Raw genomic sequence first — 22,945 nt, 5'->3', positions numbered from 1 at the left:
GAACTACTGCTTGAATAAAAATTGAAGAATTTGATTTTATTTACTGAAGAAGCAAAAATTATTTATTTGAAAATTTCAATGAAGTGGAATAGAAAAAATATAGTTTGCGTAATATTGTTTTTAGGACCAGCCTAGCCGGGCCCAGAGCCTGTTGCTGGTCGTCACATTTGTATTTGTATTAAAGAAGAGATATTTTTGTAGTTTACTTCTATTAGTTAGATTTGTTTAATTTTGTTGTGTTAGATTTGTTAGATAGCTTAACATTTTCCCCTCTCTTTTCTGAAGGTTTTAACTCCCTCTGAAAAAGTTTTATCTTTAGACTGGGACAGAATACGGATATTTGATAATGAAGTTGCAAATGTATTTTTTCAAATCGTCAAGCAGAAAACTCAGGCAGTGTAAGTATGAATTCTGGTTCAATTTCCCTTTTTAATGTAAAATTTTTGTACTTAAAAATAAAATTTTGATTTAACATTATTGTATGTTTGAAGTTTATGTTATAATAGTTGACATTTGTATTATTGTTGAAATTGTTGAAATAATTAGATTTTTGATAAATGTTAAAGCTTGATAAATCTTTTAAAGAAGACATTGGGTCATTTTCTCTAAACTGCTAAATTCTTGTCCTTCCTCAAAAAATAACAAATTAACTTGTATAGAAATAAAACTGACGTTAGAATGCTTTAACAAGATGTTTTTATGTTTGTGAAATAAGCTAAAACAGCTAAAACAAACTCTTTGTTAATCTTATACATTTGAATAAGTTTTTTACATAATAAATGTCATTCCCCTGTGTGTCCCTAATTCTGCCTTGAAGCAAAATTAGCTCTAAAGATTCAGGAAAGGATGTATTTTTGTAAAAAATTGTTGTTTAACCTATCAATAACTGTTATACAATGTTGTAAAATAGAAAAATAAAGACTTTTGTAGGTTCGCACTATTTTTAAAAAAATAGCAAAAAATGTCTTTCAATTTTATGTCATTCTGCTGTCGAAGATTGGAATGAATGTTTCTCACACACATCTGGTAATAGTTGTATTAACCCATAATTTAGTCTTTGAATTATGGCCTCATTATAGAAATAATCTTAATTGGTTCTTTTTGCAAAAATACATGAAGTCAAGTATAATTGGGTGATCTCAATTTAAATCTTATTAAGTATGTTTAATTACTTTCACTACCCTATGTCTGATAATTTTTTTCAATTCTGTAATAATGAATCAATGAGTGATTGACTCTTGTTTGTAAAGAATTTTTCCACCTTACTTTAAGTGACATTGATTTTTGTTGTTTGCAGTTATGACAATATATAAATGAATTTAATTTTTGTCATTACCCTGTTGAAATTCCCCTGTCACATGCAAGGAAAACAAATGACCACAAGAACAACTTTTTGCACACCACCACATTGGATCTTTTTAAATTTCTGAAAATAGTGTTTCCTTTTCCTACAGAAATTCTAATACTGTCAGTAAAATGCATTATTTCTTATAAGTGTCTTCCCCATGTCCAAGTGAATGTCATTTCTTGTCCTGTCCAAATCGTGCTGTTAAGGGAAAATGATACAATTGTGTCTTTATATGGAAAGATTTAAATTTGATGCTTCTTTTCGAAATGTCATTTGTTATGTCTGATTCTTTTTTCCTCCTGCCCTCAAGAATTGTAAATTACTTCTGAGAGAAATATGCAGGGCTGCAGAGTCATGGAGTCAGTCTGATTTTGGGGTAAAGGAGTTATAATCGGGAATAATTCTTTAAAATTCCGAGAGTCGGAGTTGGCCATTTTTCCTTTGAATCCGTTAATTTGAAAAGGCTACAAAGTTTAGGAAATTTGAGGAGTCAAAGCCATAGCTGGTCTGCTTTCCTCCGACTCCGTAGCCCTGGTAATATATCATTGAAAAAAAATGTATAACAGACTCATACATAATTAACCTACAATTTTATTCCAGAGTGACAAATGTTTCTCAGAAAGAAAAAGCCAAGCAACGTCCTCTCGCACTGAATACTGTTGAACTTATGCGTGTGGCAAGTGCAGGATTGAACATGGGACCTCATCATGCAATGATGATAGCAGAAAAACTTTATACTCAGGGCTATATAAGTTATCCTAGAACAGAAACAACAAGTTATCCTGAAAATTTTGATTTGAAGTAAGTTACTTATTACTTTTCCAAAAACTTAGCTGTAATCTATATTTGAAAAACTTCAATTCTGTGGAAAAAGCTATTGTTGTGATACAATGAATAATTAGTATATTTATTCATGTAAACTTCATTTACTTTTTTAGGGGAACCTTACAGCTGCAGAATCGAAGTCCAGAATGGGGCCATGAAGTGCAGGAATTGCTGTCTGGCGGCTTAATTCGACCAAGGTTTGTTTATCAAGTCAGATTGGCAATTTTACTGATATGTATTCAGCGTTTGCTCTCAACTTTCACTAACTTGAGCCCCGATGACCCATTGGTGAAACAAGTTTGGATCCTTCGATGGAAGAAAGAGTCTCTTAAATTTTAAGCAGAAAATCTTACAATTTAAATAAATAATGCAACAGATGTAATATTTGTATGCATGAAAAAATCAATTCAACGCATAGTGATTAAGAAAAGCTATGAGATAAATTGAATTGGCTACATTTTACCCTTATTTTCTGTTATTATCACTGTAGAATTATTTTCAAATTCAACAAAAAATTTATGTGAAAAACTATGTGGTCAGTTACAATAAGATTATGCTACTCAAAAGTGACTTTTAAGTAAGAATCTACCATGAAATACCAAACAAGTACTGCTGATTGATTAAGCATCCCCTTTCCCTTTGTTTTCCTGGAATTCCTTTTAGGGGAAAATATCGAGCAGTTTTTTTTCTATTTTTTATTTGCTAATTATTAAACTTTCTCCTACAGAACTTGAGATTCATTTGAAATATATGCGCATGAAAATATGAACTAGCATAGCTTATAATGAAAATTTTATTTATCTGATTTTTCTTTCTTTTTTAGCCTGTGAGCTCACTTTTTTAAAACCTTATTCACTCTCCATTTGAAACTTTAAATCTCAATCCTTTCCTCAAAATGTCATTAAAAAATAAAAATTCGGTTGCATTATTTATTTTTTGATATTTTCAATAGTTGAATTGTTCCGAATTTTATTTATAAATATTTGATAAAGTGTTTAGTCCTTTGATATGATAACATTTTATGAATCATGAACCTTCAAGCCTTAACAAGTTACCTACTTTTCTCTCTATTAAAAACTTTCCAAGTTCTTTGCTTAGTTTGTGTTAGTGTAAAATGCAAATTTAGTAATTGAACTTCTTTTCTTTTCTTTTTTTCTACTATCACTCTAATGACATTTTTACTATATTTGACTGTCAGCAATTGTCTATCCTTTCTCTTTTGACCTCCAAAATCTTTTGCAAGAAGTACAAATAGTGTTTAAATCCCGTTTCTCCACTTTAATTAGTTTGTTGGATATTCAAATTGACTTAGGATTTATTGGTAGATAAAACTCAGGAAAGTACAAGTATTTTAATAACATTAAAAAAAAAGTAGTAGAGATTTAAAAAAAAAAAAGTGACCAAACTTTTTTAGTTTTTCACAGCTGCATTTTTTTTTTCTTTTTTTGTCCTGGTCATAGGCAAATAACCCTGCACTGCATTTAAATTATATCCAAATTCATACATTTTGCCACAATTTTTTCTGCATTTAAAATTAATTTGGATTTAAAACAAGCACAATCAAAAAATTATTTTGATTATTTTAGGAAAGGTCATGATGCAGGGGACCATCCTCCTATTACACCTATGAAACTAGCCAGCAGAAATGAATTGGATGCAGAATCATGGAAAATTTATGATTACATTGCTAGGCATTTTATAGCCACAGTGAGTTTGAGATAATATTTATTGCTTAATTATTTATTTTATTTGTAATTACAAATTTTTTATGAAATGTAAAGGAGTATAATGTGTATATATAAATAAACACTGGTAGAAAGTAAAAGCCCAGTGGCTCAATGGTAGCGCTTCATGCTTCCATGCTGCAGGCCCGAGGTTCTATTTCGGGGCTGGGCACGGTTGACTCAGCCGTTCATCCCTTCAGTGGGTCGATAAAATGAGTACCAAGCGTGCTTGAGAACCAAACACTGGGGGTTCCACGTTAGCCTGACCACATAAGCAGAACATCTGCCTGGCACCCCAGAGCCTTTCGTCAGGAAAACTGAGGTGGGCACAGTTGGCCTTGGTCGTCAGGGGCTGTCGTGCCACAGGGTTTGGTTTTAGCAAGTAAAACTCAATACCATGAATCGATTATTTTTGGGGAGTAAAATTTAGGCCCAATGTTTTTTCGTAACAATAATTAGAATAACAAAAATAATTGCACATTCATAGTAAACATTTGAAAATGAGTTTAAGGTAGTGATAGTATAAGTGTTGACATAAGCATTACATTCTATGCAGCAGGTTTTGTTAACGAAAACATTTACATTAAAATGCTATACATTTCTTTGTTGCATTCTTTCATAGCAATCCATTTCTCTATCTGAAACATTGTTTTCAATGGGAGCTACAGAAAAAATCTGCATGCCAACAGGAAAAAATGTCAAAATAAGGTTGCCCTTTACCTTGCGAAGGGGACTATTGTTTCTTAACTAGTATTAAATTCTACAGGACAAGTTCATTAATATTTACAATACACCTATACATTCATAAATGAAAAAAAAAATTGATATGATGTGTCGTACTTCTTCTTCCTTAACTTTACTTCAATTTTTTTTTTTTTTTTTGATAAAGATAAAAATATGAACATGAAAAAAGGCGTAATAACTTATTGCACTTTGGGCCTTTCTGGGGAAAAGCCCGCCATTCTGTCCCGCACGTGACAGCTCATATATTTTATTAATAATAATAATTTAAAAGGGTTATGAGAGTAAGAAATCAAATTGTGATTTCTTAAGCAAAAAATTTTGTTCATTACATTACCTTTAAAAATTATTTTTTAATGAAATACATGAACTGTTAGGTGCAAAACAAAAATGACGTCTTTTTCGCCAAATGGCCCTTTGTATTTGTATTTTACTAGCATTATAATACCCTGCATGGACACCAGGATCTTTTATAAAAATTTAATTTTTAGGTCATTCTTCTTCTTTTTTTTTATGAAACAGTTGTGTTTCTGTGCGCATACATATCTTATATGTGTTCATATATTCAATGCTTAGATATTTTAAGTTTTGAAAGTATTTAATGATCCAACAGTAACAATTAAAGAAATGCAAAATTAAGTACACCTTTGTTTATCTGATATAAAGGATGTGTATGTTGTGCTCAGAATGTGTGTGATTCGATCGCATTAATGATGCTGATTGTAGTACTATATTCAAAAAATGATTTAATAAACTAAATTTCTTTAAATCAAGTTAATGTAGTTAAACTATCATTTATATTTTTAAACTTTTGATTAAAAATAAAATTTGAGTTATAGCTGTGTCCCGATCTGAAATACCTGCATACTGTGATTTCCTTCCAAATTGGTGAAGAGACATTTACCTGCTCTGGAAAAGCCTTGCTTGATCCTGGTTATACTAAAGTTATGACTTGGCAAGCGTTGGGAGCTGAGGAAACACTTCCAGATCTGAAAAGGGGAGATGTTTGCAAAGTGTCTGAAGTAATTTTTTTTTTCTTCCAAGTTCAATTAGAAATATGATTGAATGTCATTAAAACTGTTTTGTTATGCAGTGGGTGCATAAATACTGCCTAAGATATATACTACCTTAAAGAGTCTCATTTTATTAATTTCATAGAAAGATTATTATTATTTTTCTTTTTTTTTTTTAGCAGATAAAACTTTATCTCCAGGATTCCTTGGATACTTTATCTGCCTTCTACTTAACACAAGTTTTGGCTTCTATGCAGATTTTTCCTGATGTGGTTTTCCGTTAGTGGGGGTTCAAGGCAGTGGCAGATCCATACAATCATTTTAGGAGGTGCAAATGACTAACGTACTATATGGAGGGGGGGGGGGGGGGGTACTAATAAAATATAAAGTGATAAAGAGCTGAAGTTGTTATTTTTATTTATTTACTTATTTATGTGGCAATATGTGTGATTTAGGGTTTAAATAGAAGTTAAAACTATTTCCACTAATAAAAAAAAAAAAAGGATTTGGACCAGTATTGTGGATTTATTATCTAAAATTAATAAAAGTTGTTGTGTGTGAGTATCTATCTATCTGTCTATGTCATTCCTACTCCTGGTGAACAACCGAAAACTGAGCATCAAATCAGGTATTGTGCGACATTAATTAGCGTAGGTATTAATTAAAAACATAATTTTTTGACTCTGGAACTTCCTTCGGAATCCCTGTTAACTGTCTGTTCCTTCAAGCAATTTGCATTTTCCCCATAGGGAATGCGGAAGTGACTTGCAGAAAGGAAGGTCATGCTGAAAGAGACGTTTTTTTTTCTTTTGAGTGGCGTATAATGAAATGCGTTTTTCAATGTGCAAAGAAAAATAATTCAAATAGCTCACTTAAGTAAAGGGGGTTTTTATGCGAAGATTTTTTTTCCTTTTTTTCTTCTAAAGGAATGTAATTCATGCCCCAAAAATATCAACTTAAGTTCTTTCACTGGCTAAAGCTGTAAAGTACTTGACATTAAAAAAATAAGCTGGGAGACTTATTCTGGAGTATAAATAAAATTTAAAGATAGCTATGGATTTGTTAGTTTATCAAGCTATAAAATAATGGGGGGGGGAGTTCTCCCCTAAAATTTTTCTTCTAATAATTCAATTTTTGACAGTCTTTGATTTTATTAGAGGAAAGGGAGGTTTGGAGACTCTTCTCCAGAAATGTACCAACATCAAAGGATTAAAGACACACTGGTCAGAACTCCCTGGAAATTGTTTCAAACTGGATACTTAAAAACATGACTGTTGACTTAGATAGGATGAGTTAAGGCAAGGAAAGGCATTTCAGGAACTCTCTCTCAGCTTTTTGATAGTGAAATTTGAAAAATGCAATTTTAAACAATGGTCAATTTTACTGGGGAATGGGGCTAAATATTTTAAATGAATATTTTGCGGAATTTTTGGACATAAGTTGCTGTATATTAATATTCAAAAAATAAAAATTTACAGGTTAAACTCGCTGAAAGGCAGACTAGCCCTCCTGATTATTTAACTGAGGCTGAACTTATTACTTTAATGGAAAAGCATGGAATTGGTACTGATGCTTCAATTCCTGTGCATATCAATAATATTTGCCAGAGGAATTATGTTACAGTGTCCAGTGGACGAAAACTGATTCCTACAAATTTGGGGATTGTCCTTGTGCATGGATACCAGAAGGTAAAACTTTCTTTGTTTCTACTTTATAATTATGATGTATGAATATATTTATGCAAATACACACGCATATATATGTATCTTATTTAACAAATCACATGCACTTCAATTGTAAGAATAAAGCTCACTGATTTTATGTTATTTATATTCAAGGTATATAAGTTAGTGTGGAAAACTGAAGTTTTAAGCCTCAACTAATGCCAGATCTTTGATTTTTTTCCATCCGGGGCTAAAACTTAAAACTGCTACCCTTACCCATATTTTTTCAAATGCTTGCTCCCCCTAGATCTGGTACTGAGGTCAACATTCTATTCACCAGTGATTCACCCAAAATATTTAGTCTTTCTCTGATGTCTTAGCTATGTGAATGTTGACACTTATCGGAGTTTGTTGAGATTTACCAAGTTTCAGTCTTTCGCATTAATATAATGCATATTCAGCAAAGCTTTTGAATGCATTATACTGCTGTGCTAAGCACAGATGTAGTATCTGCAGTAGAGCTCAAAATGAGAAATTGATGATTTAAGATTTACAGCTTGTTTCTTTGATGTGTTACTTAATTAAATGTTTAACTTGCAGTAACCGTTACGTAAATAACTTACTTAATGAATATAGTTACGACAAATTTTCTCCACAAAACTGTTTCACATACTAGGTTAATTTCACCGTAAGTAACTATTACTAGTCATTTTTAGGGGCATCTGCACAGATGTGACAAAAATTGCTTAGTAAAACGTGCTTAATGCATAATTAAATAGTATTGGAAACATATGTTTTACTTGGATTCTGCTGTCCCTTTATTTTGTTAATACAAATCTTACAGAATCTGCCTTCTGAAAAATACCATTTTCAAAATTTCGTACATTTAAAATCGTAAACCATAATAATTTTCTGTTCATAATATTCAAAGAATATGTTGATAATGCTATCATTTCTAATATTTTATATTATAGATTCATTTTTACTGAGCATGAAGATAATTTTGATAGCAGACAATACTTAAACAAAAATATAATTGACCGTAGAATGAAATGCTTTTATTTGCATAAAACGAATTAGATATGAATATTTTACATGCATTTCATTTTTCAGAATTTGCGTATTAAATAAAAATTTAAATAGGAAAAGCTGAATAATTACTTGGACATTCATGCAAAGTTGTATTAGTTTTTATTGTCAACCTATATCAACTATTCAAAGGTAAACTAATTTTTAGTATTCTATTACAATAAACTGCTATATTATTAAAAATACTGATTTACTAAGGTATAAAAGTTTTAAAAAAGAGTAACTGCTCAGATACCACTTTGAAGGCTTAGTATTTGTCACTTACATTCAAATTGCTTTAGCAAACTACTCAAAATATGCAGATACCACCTATTTACTGTAGCTTTTTTTAATACTTCGCGTTCACAAATCTCCAAACAACTTGAGATTTAGGTAAACTAAATTACTAATGACCACCTGGTGACAAAAACTCAATTTTGACAAAACGTGCAGATATCACATCTGTGCTTAGAACAGTAGTATACAGGTAATCCATTAAAGATTTCAGAGCAATTTTCAATTGTAACTTTGGATTAAAAAAGTGCCTCTTGTAGCAAGTGCCTATTGCTCTCTGCTTTATATGAAATGTATATTTTTCTCTGTAGATTGATCCAGATCTTGTTCTTCCAACAATGCGTGCAGCTGTTGAGAAGCAACTAAATCTCATCGCCTTGGGCAAAGAAAATTATGAGTCTGTTCTACAGCACACTCTCACCGTCTTCCGCCTAAAGTTTCAGTATTTTGTCACCAACATTTGCGGAATGGATGAGTTATTTGAAGCCTCTTTCAGTCCTTTGTCAGAAAGTGGAAAACCTCAATCAAGGTAATTACACAAAATAAGAATTCTGTTTTAGTGCTTCACAATTAACGATGAAAATTGAAATCAAATGTTCATTGATTATAGTTCATTGTCCCATACTACACACACCTAAACCATGTAGCCAAAAGTTGTCAAAGACTTATTGCTTGAATTTTTTTTCTCGTTGGAATTTCTAGAGAAATTTTGACAAATTGATCTGTAACTCTTGCCATCTAACTGGTTATACTTGATACCACATTATCCAGTAATGTTTAATTGTATGTATTTAGGAAGCAATCATCAAACTGGAGAATCCAAAAAGTTTTTTTGATCATCCTGAAGTATTAAAAGCTAGAAAATAAACTAAATTTCCGATTGGTTTTACATTATACGTATGCTATATGTTATTCTGTATTATGTTTATAAAGTTGTCACTCTGTTCGCAAATGTAAGCATTTCTTTTAAAAATGGCAATTTCATTTGTAAATATTTTTACTCAAAACTGAGCTTTTTGCCTAATTTTACCAAACTCAATTTTAAAAACCGTAACAACATACAAGGTTATTATACTGAAATTCTAAATGAAAATATTTAACTTTCTATTGAAAGCAGTTACGAAAGTTTATTTTGAGTGTTACTTTTTTCTTTTTAAATCTGGTAGACACCCTTGGTGTGGAAAAAGAAGAGCAAAAACTTTCAAAAGGCTTTTCAATTTTAAAAAATCCTCTTGTTATCAAAGTAGTAGCAGCATTATTATTGTTACTTTAAATTGAAGTCTTATCAGTTCTAGTTGTTTCATAAAATTGTTTAAGCAGCAAACTGGCAATGCACCAACATTAGAATTTTTTTATATATTTTTATTTTTCAATTCTGAATTAAGTATTGTGTTCTTAGGTGTGGAAAATGCAGACGCTACATGAAGCTAATTGCTACTAAACCGTGCCGTCTTCACTGCCCTACCTGTGATGAAACTCTCTCTGTTCCACAGGCTGGTGGAAATATTAGAATCTTTCGAGAACTTAAGTGTCCTTTGGATGATTTTGAACTCTTACAGTATACTGGTGGAGCTAAGGGAAAAGTAATTTTTTTTATAAATAAAATCTATCTATATATATCTCTACATAGTATAAAATGAAGTGTCCAAAAAGCGTCTGTTTGTTTGAACTCGCAAAACTCAAAAACTATCTGGCCGATTTCGCTGAAATTTTCACAATTTGTTCCTTTAAGTCCTGAGAAGGTTTGCAGACCAGTTCGAAAACGATTCGATGAATAGTTCTTTTTTTATTCCAATTTAGGCCCAATTTTCACATAAATTCCCGAATATGGGGGTGAAAAATTACTCGCAATTACTAATATTATATATCGTTGGAAAGGGAAGAATTTTCCGCGTTCTACACAATTTGTTCCAACACTCTAACTTAATTGCGGCGGGAGTTATTTACGTTTTTAGCGAGAATTTGCTTAGGCTTAGTTGAAATTTAGGCACTACTTTCTTCATTAAATTTATCAATAAAAAGTGAAGGAATCATCCTACAGTTTTCTTTTTGACACCATTGAAAACAGCTACCTTTTTTACTTCAGACCTAACTCGACCTATGGTTGGAAGTTTACCCCTCTATCTCCAATAGAAAAAAAGTTACAAGCGAATTAAATGAAGTTCAAAAATCTGTTCTCTATTCAAGTTTTTAACCATTTTATTTTGCGTTTCCACGGTAACGCTTTTTGAATCCATTATTTCCATCTTTCTCATTTTCAATTCTGAAACTTATTTTATTTTGTGTTTCCATGGTTACGCTTTTTAAATCCATCTTTCTCATTTTATTTTAATTTCTTAAAAGTATTTTAATATCTGTCGTCATTGTTTGGAGGGGAAATTTTGCATGATGATTTTTTTTTCTTTTGTTTATGCCTGATTGTTGAATATACGTTGCTTGACACAATTTTTGTTTTCAAAATACACCGGGCAAAGCCGGGCAATGCAGCTAGTATATATATATATATAAATATATATATATATCTATATATATATATATATATATATATATATATATATATATATATATATATATATATATATATATATATATATATATATATATATATATCTTTTATTCATTTTATAAGCTTTAATGTATCATAAATAGAGGAAAAACATTTGTTAAGTGGAAACATGATTATGACAGGGTGGCGACAGATCAGGGAAAAGTCAGGGAACTTTATTAATCAGGGAAAAATCAGGGAAATATCAGGGAATTTCGAAAAAATAGCAAAAAATCAGGGAAAATTGTTTTTATGAAGTTTTTTTTTTTGCTTTACAAAATTAAGTATCCTTATTCCCTACGCATTTTTGGCCAATTATCTGTTCAAAGAAAAAGTAAAATTAATGAGGTGCGATTATACACTGCCGCATATTTGTACATTTTTTTTCCTCAACGTCAAAGTATTGAATCTTACTTATTAACCACAGGATGAACTTCCTAAGATTGCTTATGCGTCTGTTAGGTTGTTTATTTCACCTAGCTTGAAATTTCCTTTCACGCTTTTAATGCGAGGTAAAATAAACAACCATACATGCAAAGAGGAAGCCTTCATTAATGCCTTGACTCCTTTGCCTTTATTCCATTGACTCGAAGTGATTAGCGTACTGTAATCACGATTTCAAGAAGAAATCTTTGGTTTTTGAATTAATACTGATAAAAGCTTAAAAGTTATTACTTCTTCATTTTTTAAATTTAATTGCTAAAACTAAACTTTCAATCAAAAAAACTTTGTTTTTTACTGTTATACTATTTGCTGTCGCCGCAGATTATAAGGATTTTCTTTTTTTCAGACTTAAATGATTCTTTTATTTTATAACCAAGTTGTATTCTTCTTTTATATATTTTGAAATTAACTAATTACTTTTTTTTTCTGTTTTTTTTTCTTCCATTTCAAAGTTGTTTGATACAAAAGCAATCTAAGATTTTTTTCGTTACATACTTAAATCATTTGAAATAGAGTTAACTTGTATACTTAAGTAAATATCCTTATTTTTTATTGTTAAAATGCTGTATTCATTCATTGAAACCTATGTTCTTGATTAGAGAAAAGCTCCCTATGAATGGATGTCAAAAGGTTTCATCTGTTTTGCATAAATATGTCAATTCATTATATAAGAATAACTACATTACTTCTATTCTTTCACTATTATTTGTTATTCTTGCAACAATTATTATACTGTTTGAAAATTTAGTTCAAAATAATTTCAAATACTTTTCAGTTCTACCATAAATACACATACATTTTTAAGAGTGAGTTTAATAGTTTCTTAAAATTCTTATGCTACGTGGTTTCTGGAAGCAAAGTATCTTTCCATTGTAGAAAAATTTAATATACTGTTTTGTCTTTTTTTTCCCCCAAAAAAATTGACTTGATATTTTTTTTTTTTTTTTTTTTTTTTGCCATTTCGTTGAAAAAGTAGCATTTTTTAAAAATATATCTTTAGTTCATCAACTTTACACAACTTAAAACGTTTAAATTACTGTATTTGTACAATGGATTTCAAGTAGAGCAAAGAAAGGAAACCATTACTATTGGTAACGTAAATCAGGGAAATTTGGTGAACTTAATCAGGGAAAAGTCAGGGAACTTTTTTTCACATTTCCTGTCGCCACCCTGTATGAGCTCTTTTCAAAAAAAAAAATGCTTGCAATAAGGAACGTGATCTAGTTGTGAGCCAAGATACACTCCTGTTTGTGAAAATTGCAACACCATGAAGGACTTGCGCAAGTGAGCTGAAAATTGTAGGAAATGTTAAGTAGGGCATGATATGCAAATCATTAGAATTGCAGACCGGTAGCGTATGCGTATGCTGAGCAGCGCCCTAAGAAAGGCAGATCGAACCAAATATAAATAGACGGCTGTAGCGAGGCGTGTATGATTATCGGTGGTTATATGCTAGAGTAAACATTAATTGAATCTTTACTATGCCTCTTCAATGAAAGAAAGCGAAATTTGAGCAAATTTCGGAGTTTGAATGGGGCAGAATCGTCAGCCTTTGTGAAGCTGGATTGTCTTATTGTACAGTAGCCGCTCATGTGCAGCGTAACAGCAGCACAATCATGCATGTTTGGAAGCAGTACAAATTTAGTAAAGTGCATTTTCATGCTTTAAAAAATTTAACAACATGCTAAACGGGGGAAAGCAATTGAAATTTTTAAAATATTGCATTTGAATTTTCTATTATTTTTTTTTAAATTCAAAATGCCAAGCATTGCAGTTAAAAATTCAATTAGTGTAAGTCTTTTAACTCTCTACCTTCCCATTCCATTCTTAGAAAGTTTTTTTTTCCGTTTTTGTGGAATGGATCACATATGTTCAAATAGAGCAGCAGGTTAACCTAGGCTCTTCGATGGCTAACCAGGCATGTTCTAATAGCTTACCAGTTTGTCCGTTGTACATGAAAGCATTCAGTGAGCACTAACCGCACCAACCACTGATGTCATTAAACGTCATGAGTTCAACCACCCAGGTCAACTTGTTGGTCTATTCGAACATAGATACTCTATACTTCACTTTTCTAAATTAGTTTTACTCCTCTAAAAATATCAAGGAGTATTTTCACCCTTTGAAATATAACCTAGCTATATCTGGTTGTAAGAGGTTCGATTCTTTTAGTTTCAGTTTCCCAACTACTAAAGGTTTTTTTTTTTTTAAGTACTAAAAATGTTTTTGCTCCTTAGTAATTTTTTTAAATAAATTATCAACTTTTTAGTTTCTTTTTTATTTAAAAAATATAGTTGTCTCATGATCTTACAAACCTCCAATTTACGCTCACCCATGATTTTACTTACAACTTACCTGGCTCAAATAGTCCTTTATTGAAACAATGTTGCTCGACATTACAAAATCTCGAATTTCGTAATCAAAATTTCGTGGTCCCAAGAGTTCATAAAATCAAGTGTAGCTGTATTATATTATTCTCTTTAACAATGTTGATTTTTACTCTGCCATTTCTTATGAAGGTGATAATTAGTTCTCTCAGTTTACTATACTTTGATGCAACTGTAGTGTAAAATTGCATAAAGTTTTTTACAGTTAGATGTCATCTTCTTGAAAACTGTAAATAATTTATTTTGTTCCTGTAGTTAGAACAAGAAGTTATCATAGAAATGAAGATTTAGATGTGTAACATCTAAATTGAAAATTTAAAGGTGTTTAGTTAATAACGCATAGATTATGTGCTGAAAAAATATGCATTTTATTGCTGTGTTTTCTTCATACCGTATTACCCCGTATTATCCAGCATGCCACAAAATTTTGGGGTCACCAGATTTTCAATGACACTTGCCTGGTACTTTCCGGCATGCCGAAAAAATTGAGGTTAGGTTACTACTATAAAAAATACATGTTCAGCTTAAAAATGAATATATGTACTATACATATCTTATTAGTATTAACAAACAGTTTAACTTTGTAAAAATATTTACTAACAAAGTCATTTGTTATTTTAACAAGAAAAATATTGTTTAATAGCAAATAATTTTATAAAAATTAAATTAAAACTAAGTAAGCAAACATTTAAGAAGTAAGTTGCCGCCCTCTTAAACCAATGCTAAAGTATTTACCATAGCTATTCAATAAATGAAAATTAAACTTGCCTCTCTAAAAGGAACCTAAAGTAATTTTTTAAAAAACAAATCGCAGTAACAATGATTGCTTCTGAATTGGTAACTTTATTGGCATATAATTAAATCCATTAATAATGGTATATTCAGTAAATTACCGCCCAATAGCCAGGGCTAAAGCAGAAATACATGAAATACACTGCCAGATCAGTCATTTCCAGCCGAGGACTGCAATTTCGTGGTGATCTACTACCTTTAATAATGACCTGCCATAAATAACAAGCAAAAATTATATGCAATACACATTTTTTTTTTTGAAAGAAGATTACTTTCGGGATTTATTTTTTTTACTTACAGTGGTTTGCTTTCCGATTGGAACCAAATAGGAAAATTTACGTTTGTTTTGTTGCAAGATAAACCTTGAATTATCCTGCATGCTGGTCATCCTCGCTTTTTTCCGGCATGCCGGATAATGCGGGGTAATACGGTAGTATTTTATCTCGCCACCATAGTATGTATTTACATATAACTTTATACTCTCACCATGTTCTCTTTCAGAGTTTCATTTTCTGTCCATATTGCTACAATAATCCTCCTTTCCGCGACATGCGGAAGCTTTCTGGGTGTAATTCTTGCACACATCCTACTTGTCCATATTCTTTGAATAGTAATGGTGTCTCCAATTGCTCTAACTGTGAAGGAGGAGTGCTGGTGCTTGATCCTGGATCAGGTCCCAAGTGGAAACTTTCTTGTAATCGGTAATTCATTTAGCTAAACAGAATTTGGTAGTTAGATATTGTTTTTATGCAATTTATTATTTCTGAAATTTTCCATTAGAAAATGAAAAAAAAAAAAAAAAAAGAAAAAAATTATCTGCTTTTCAAAGAGCATTTGTAGTTGAAAATAAGGTTACTTACTTTCTGGAGCTTTTTTAAATTAATGATGTTTTTAGTTTAGATTTTTTTATATTAATGAGTTGGCTTTATTTTAGATTTAAGTTTAGTATTATGTCCAATGACTACTCAAGTGTTTGTGCATTTTTTACAGAATGTTGTTTAGTGCATATTAGCATTCTTCTTATATACTATAATTGGGTTGTAAATTTTAGAGCTCACTTTAACTTCATTTCATTATGAGTACTTAAATTAGATATGGGAAAAATGTTCATGGAACAGCAAAAAGAATTAATCTGATCCATTTTCATCTTTATGATCTCAATAATGATTTTTGAACTTAATATAAATTGCAGCAAAAGTAATTGTTGGTTTAGTGACTCATTAACTTAAAAATTCATGCTTTGTCCTAAAATTTTTTTTGAACTATTTATAATACATTAAGTGATATAAATAAGATGCCAAAGCAATGCAAAAGGAGCATAAATATTCAAGAAAAAGTTCACAATTTGTGCTTTTTTTTTTCATTTTATTCATATTTTAGAACAAATTATGTTTGATTATTTCCCATTCAACATTGAGCTGCAGTTAAATTTTTTTGCAATTTAAACATAAAGTGATCTCATTTTATTTTTTACCCGTTTTTCCATCTGTCTCAATTGTTTGTGAGTCTTCAAGCATCTTGACTAAAATTTAGGTACAACCACCAGTATTTGACAGTACACTAGTAGTTGACACTTATGAAAAACAAACAAATTACAAGACGGTACAAAAATTATAATTTATTATTTAAATTTGCAATGCTTACCTTTCAACTTATTGTTAACTGATCTTTTAGCATCTGTGTTTCTCTAGTTTATTTATTTTTTCATTATAAATATTTCTACTAGTGCAGGTGTCAACTACTGATGTTTTAGCTTATTTAAAAACTATTTAGTGTCATTTATGCATTACGGATTTTGAGGTACAGTAAACTTATTTTGAAGTGTGAAAAACACGGATAATCTGCATTGGATAGGCCACCTGTGGGTAATCGAGAGTTTACTGTTACTCAGTTTTGCAGCAGTAAAAATTTTGTGCACTTTTTCCCTCCAAATTCCTATTATTGAAAAATATTACACAAAATGTTGAAGTACCTACTTTAATGCATTTGAATGAGAGTGTGAGGGACATTTTAATAAATGCAAAATAAATAATAATAATGATCATTACTTTTGAAATATTTCAAAAATCACAATGCGAACTATCGAATTTTATTCATTTATTAATTTTTGTAGGTGCGACACTATTGTTCGATTGTTTGAGGATGCAGTGAAAGTAAGTGTCGATGATGACACTTGCAAAGACTGTGGCAGTCAGCTTGTAACTGCTGAATATAAAAAGGTATTTTTTATGTAGTTTATAAATAATTTATTGAGAATATTGTTTGAAACAAAAAATATGCATTATGTTCTGAATTCTCATTTATATCTTGGTTCTCTACTCTCTCAATTGTACATTTACATGTGAAAATTGTTGAAATTGAAGCTGTGTGCAAGGTTTATTTTTTGGTATAGAGAGTAATATTAGATTATATTATCAATTTAAAGTGAATTCAAAATGAGTAAACAGATAATGTCCCCCATCCCCAGCCTTCTTATGCCCATGAATTTGCACATCCTAAAGTTTTTCATACAATGCAATTTATGGATCTCTTGTGGTTAAAGTTTTGTTGCAAAACTCATTCTTATTCATCAGATATAAAAATGAATATTTAGTTTCTGTTCTGTTTAATTTTTATATTTCACACCGTTATTTCAATAAAACTGCTCCCAAAATGCTTATAGTAAGCATTTATTTCTGTAAAGAACAAAATCGTGGAAATTCACTATATGGTGGGAAAGTGGTTAAAATTTCGAATTGTTAGAAAAACAAACCACCAACTTAAATTTAAAAAAATGAGGAAAAAAATTAGGCCGATCGTATTTTAAGTGTTTCCGCAAAACTCCAGGACGTCTCAATGTTTGGTGCCTACGTGGAACACACAAAGAAAAAGTTTGACTTACCCCAATGTAGTAGAGACAAAAATAAGCACAACTTTATCGCGTCACATGTGAAAATTTATTCCGATGATCATCACTTACACGACGAATATCAAGATCCTAGGGAGCTCGCGGAGTAATCAAAACATGGAAGGGAATATAAAAGATTAAAATGTGAAAAATTTAAGGTAGGTTAAGTTCAAAGTCCAGTCTATTGCAGGGAATTAGGTGGTCACAGCAGAGGGATGAGCATCGTACATGGGGAGGCTAAAAAAAGGCGCGGCTTTTTGTTGCAGCAATAGAATTCATCGTAGAGCCATCAGCGAGGGAGATGATGTTAAACCACATGGAGCTGGCCGCTATACCACGGCGATGACTGAGAAATCTCCATTACTCAGGAAGAAAATGGTGCAGCGCGAATTAGAACTAAATTCATGTCGACCGCGCGTGCCGCTTTCACTATCCTGGTCTCAGCAGCTACAGGTGCATCACCAGCCCTTTTGATCTTATGCAATGGTCACCGTGTGAAAAAGAAAAGATTTTCATCCGTGCATGATCGGAGCTACTTCCACATGGATGCGAACATTTTTCAATTTTTTTTAGAAAAACTTGGATAAATACAGGATCAACTTTTTTAACTAAACTATCATTTTTTTTAGAGAAACAGGGCTCTATGGCTCCTGTGCAATTATTTTACAATTTACATCTTTTTTTATGCTGATGCATCAAGATTTTGAATAGCCGTCGTCGCCATTTCATACGACCCTTCACAGGTCAAGCGTCCGCGCTCCTCACTACCCAACACTCCGTCACATATCACGGCTAGCACACGACTAATCACGAAAATTTTTTTGAGACATCCCCGCTAAAAAACCCACGTGATCGCGTGAAAAACAGATATTCATACGCGGCGTCACCTAGCGCAGCGAATGGGAACGCGGGAAAATGACATCACCTACTAGACCACACCTACGGCCAATGAGCAAAAGAGGCGGGAGACAACGCATCGCAGGAAGAGGAAGGGAAAACATGGCCGCCAAAAAACTCAGAAAAGACACCATTAAATCAGAAAATGTGAACACAGGAAATAAAACGCGAATCTTTGAAAATATATGTGATTACTATATCACACACTAGTCACCAGTGGCTGGTATTAATAATTTCATTAGTTGCCTTGTTTGTTAAATAGTGGCAACGTTTTTCGCTCTAAGTTGATAGCGATATTTAAAAAAGAAATTATTGAAGACAATAATTTTAAATACATTAATTGCTGTAAGGGATACAATTTAAATAAATTAGATCATAAAATCTGCATCTTGAATGAGGTTGGAAAGATTTTACCAATTGCTGAATGCCTTTTGGACACTGCAGCAGTAGTGCCCAACCTACAGCTCGCGGGTTACATCTGGCCCGTAAAGATACTAGGGTTTCCAATCCCGCACTGATCTCAGTCCTGTGGGATTTCAGGATTTTAAGTAGCCAATCCCCCGGGATTGACTTTATTTTTCTAAAAATTAAATTTTACTGTCCACGTACGTTTACTGTAATGTACGTTTGCGTTATGTACTTCATTTACGTAATGCTTTTTAGGGAAGACTACTTTTGTTACTTGAATTATATAACAGTTCTCTCAAACTCTGTACACTAATTGAAGAGTGCTGCAAAGTCACATCCCAATAAGCAATGATCGTTTGATATGCATAAGTGTGCCCTAAAAAAGTTCTGTGCATCCTGAAGAAGCATCACTCGTATGAAATAGGAGAGGATTTTGCGCAAAAATAATGCACTTGATGAAAACGCAGTGCTGTAGCATCACTTCAGTTGGTTTTACTGATGTAATAATTGTGGACATTTAAGCGAAAGTTTCTTATGAACTTCCTCGGCTTCTAAAATAGAGTCTTTTCTTATGGGGATAATGTTTTGTTTTTGCTCAAGAACAGCTAACTTCGGACAAGAACGATGTCTGCTTGATTTATGTGATGCTGTATCTAATTTAACTTGCATTGAGCCCTTGTTGCTTCATTAACGTTGGTCATTTTATCATGGCATTTGATTCGTTAAACCCTGAAGTGAACATTGATTGGTTTCAACAAGTCACAGTCTCAGTAAAAGTTTTTGAATAACTTTGATAATTTACTTATTCCTTGAAAGAGACATTCAAAAACGTGAGCAGCTTAATTAACTGCACTGTCATGTGAGTCATCTTGTGTTTTATCCAAGTTTCTGTTGAATCTTTTATAGATGTGCCGAAAATTGCAGATTGCTCAGCTAATTCATCAAACATAATTTTCAAGGTACCAACCACATTTATAACATGAGTTTCAGTGACAAAGACATCAGGAGTCACTTTCTACAGGCTAGAGGACATAGATAATGTCTGGTTTTCCATTGCTTTCTTCGTCGAAGAAAAATACTGTGCACTTTTAGTAAGTTAAAGGTTTTGAGAGCATTCCTTAATCTTACAGAAGCGTTTCAACATTGCATCCAGGCTACTCCTGGTAGTTTTGCGATCTGTAATACACTTTCTAAAACTTTTTCTAATTTTCTGGATCTCAAATTTTAATGATGATTTTCCAAAATATTAAATAATTTTTAAGCATTTTCTCAATTTATTGTTGAACGTATGAAAACTGAAACTTCGAATGAGATTACCAATTCATTCTCAGAAAAAAATACTCTATTTTTATTATGTTCTTAAATAATAAAGCACCGTTCGTAATATGAGACAAAGTTTTTCTTGCTCTTTTTGTAGATATACGAGGACTGTGATTCAAACGTGAGATGATGATTGCTAAAATATTCTTTTTATGAGCCGCAAAAATTGGAAAATGTTGGCTTGGAAAATCTTTGAGGGATCGGAAATCTTGTGGGATTTTACTCTCAATCCTGCGGAATTAATCCTGCTAAATATGCGGGATTGGGATTTCGGAATTGGAAAACTCTAGAAGATGCACAGTGTGGCCCGTTGTTTGGTTTAGTTGTTACAAATCAAAAAGCATGATCAATTATAATGTTACACATTTGATACATAATATTCAGAAACTGGTTTCTTGAAAACAGATGGTTGATTGGTTACTTTGGATTTTGTGGTGCAAGAGCTTTGATAGGCTATACTGCGTTAAATGATTGTTAGAAAGGTGAAAAAAGGGGAAAAAAGTGAAGTTGTTCAATGTAAAAAGGATACGAAACTTCAAGAATTTTGAAAATCTTTGCCGAAATAAACACATCAATGAAGTTTTAAATTTTAAACAATATAAAAGCAAATGCAATAAAACAATATAATATTTTGAAAAACAGATGCAATAAATAAAAGGAAGCATAATAATGATAATAACAATAATTGGTTTTTTAATCTTCTTTCCTTTTCCATACTTTCCCATACTATCTAGAGAAATTTTAAATATTTTGAAATTTTTTATATGTGTTCTGGCCCACACACACACGAGAATCATTTCAATATGAAGTGTGGCCCTTCAGTAGAAAAAGGTTGGGCACCACTGCTTTCGAGTCATTATTAATTTTTTAAAGCTGGTGATTGTGAGATGATTCTTTTATCACCATTTTGTAACCCTCAACCCAAAAAGGAAGGGGGTTATAAGTTTGACATGTTTGTAACACTCTAGCGCCTAAACAGATGGACCGATTGTGATTTTTTTTTTCGGAAAGAAGAGTTGATACAAAGTGTTCTTTGCTAGGTTGCATCTTAAGATGACATTAATTAACCAAGATATTAATTAGAAACCTCTATTTTTTTTTTTTTTCATTTTTTGCAGTGAAAACACATTTAAAAATTTAGTACCAAAATAAAGAGTAATTTTTTCTGCATCTGATAGAATGTTTGGAACTTCCATGTTATATAGAATTTGAATTATAACGTTTTTTTCATAACATATTTTAAATGCGTCTAGGCCTTTATTCATGGGATTGGTAACCAAATTCGTTGTCGGCTGACAAGGAAAGAAAATACAATTATCAAAAAATGTTATCTGTTACCAGTTCCTATTTGTTAGCAAATAAAATACTTATAATTGATTTTTAATAGTATAATGCTTTTAAAAAGATTTTAAATTTTCCCTCTTGATTCCACATTTATCACTCTCAGTCAGGTTTTTTTTTTAAATTTTTATTACTTGTTTCCTTTAGTTACCCTGTGACCTGTGGTGACTCCTAGTTTTGCCCTTAATATTTCAGTAACCTCATAACTCTTATGATAAGTTTTTTCTTTTCAGGATAAAACAAAGTTTGGTGGCAATTGTACAGAAGCAACTGGTTGCATTTTCTGTGATGCCCGCTTTACTAACCTGGTTGATCAGTTACAAGCCATGAAGCTGCGCAACCCCACGCGTAACAACAGAGGCCGTGGGCGGGGCAGAGGCAGGGGCCCAAGATCCAGGGGGAGGGGCAAGAGTAAACCGAAAGATAAGATGGCACAGCTGGCTGCCTATTTTGTATGATTTTTATAATGTTGTTTTATTTTTGTACTTAGGCTACTTGTTGTTTTGTTTTCATTAAAACGTTTTTATGTAACATTGTCCGAAAAGTCATTGTTTTCATTAATTAGAGTGAATTCAACCAAATATTTCTATGCAAACCAGAACAATATTTATGTCTGTTGAAATTACAATTAAACTATTCCTTCATGCTATTAAAAGTCTAATGTAAAAAAAGTAGTTACCTAATTCTTATTCTATTAAGGTGAAAAGTAAATAAGAATCTCTGAAAATTTTATACTAATGATTGTCTTTTATATATTTTATCATTACAAGCAAAGGAACAATATATTCTGTTTTTTTTTTAATTATTTTTTTTAAATGGAACCAATTTTAAAAAACTGCATCTAGGAAATGAATAAAACTACCATTCATATAACTTGAAATTTCTCTAAAAAGTTTTTAAAAAATTCATTATTTAAACAGCTGGCAATTCAATTCTCGGTCGCCACCTAAATAACATATTGAAGATTTCTATCGGTTGAAAAAAGCTTCGACTGGTATTATTGCTGCATGGCCAAGGCTCGAATTGTTTGGTGAATATGGGCGTAAGTGAAGCAAATGAGGGATCTAAAAAAAGGGAAGATTAAAAAAAAAAAGATTTTTAAGGAAATCCCCTTTCCAGCAAAATTATTGTACCATAATTTGTCCTTTGTTTTTTTCTAACTGCAGAAGAAAATATGTTTTAATGCTATAACAAGCATTTGTAAGTTTAATTTCAAAGTACAAAATCTACTTATTGATTGGCTTAAC

At 31.6% G+C, this 22,945-nt stretch overlaps 1 protein-coding gene across 2 annotated transcripts in view; it reads left to right on the top strand.

Annotated features, from left to right (window-relative positions):
• The window catches only part of LOC129221912 (DNA topoisomerase 3-beta-1-like), a 43,505-nt gene extending 21,158 nt beyond the window's left edge, over positions 1-22,347 (top strand). Inside the window, exons 6-16 of one of the 2 annotated variants that reach the window (XM_054856288.1) lie at positions 286-398; positions 1,949-2,149; positions 2,287-2,370; positions 3,760-3,880; positions 5,478-5,660; positions 7,130-7,339; positions 8,989-9,206; positions 10,077-10,260; positions 15,347-15,546; positions 16,959-17,064; positions 21,932-22,347. In XM_054856288.1, coding sequence (XP_054712263.1) covers positions 286-398; positions 1,949-2,149; positions 2,287-2,370; positions 3,760-3,880; positions 5,478-5,660; positions 7,130-7,339; positions 8,989-9,206; positions 10,077-10,260; positions 15,347-15,546; positions 16,959-17,064; positions 21,932-22,156 — 1,845 coding nt within the window. In that variant the 3' untranslated portion in view covers positions 22,157-22,347. Of the gene's footprint in view, positions 1-285; positions 399-1,948; positions 2,150-2,286; positions 2,371-3,759; positions 3,881-5,477; positions 5,661-7,129; positions 7,340-8,988; positions 9,207-10,076; positions 10,261-15,346; positions 15,547-16,958; positions 17,065-21,917 lie in introns of both variants that reach the window. The other variant, XM_054856290.1, reaches the window with a different exon arrangement.
• The last annotated feature ends 598 nt before the right edge of the window (positions 22,348-22,945 follow it).

This window comes from Uloborus diversus, chromosome 5 (assembly GCF_026930045.1).
Source record: "Uloborus diversus isolate 005 chromosome 5, Udiv.v.3.1, whole genome shotgun sequence".
NCBI classification, from domain to species: Eukaryota; Metazoa; Arthropoda; class Arachnida; order Araneae; family Uloboridae; genus Uloborus; species Uloborus diversus.
Note: the sequence above shows the minus strand (reverse complement) of the source record. Positions and strands in the feature narration are given on the sequence as shown.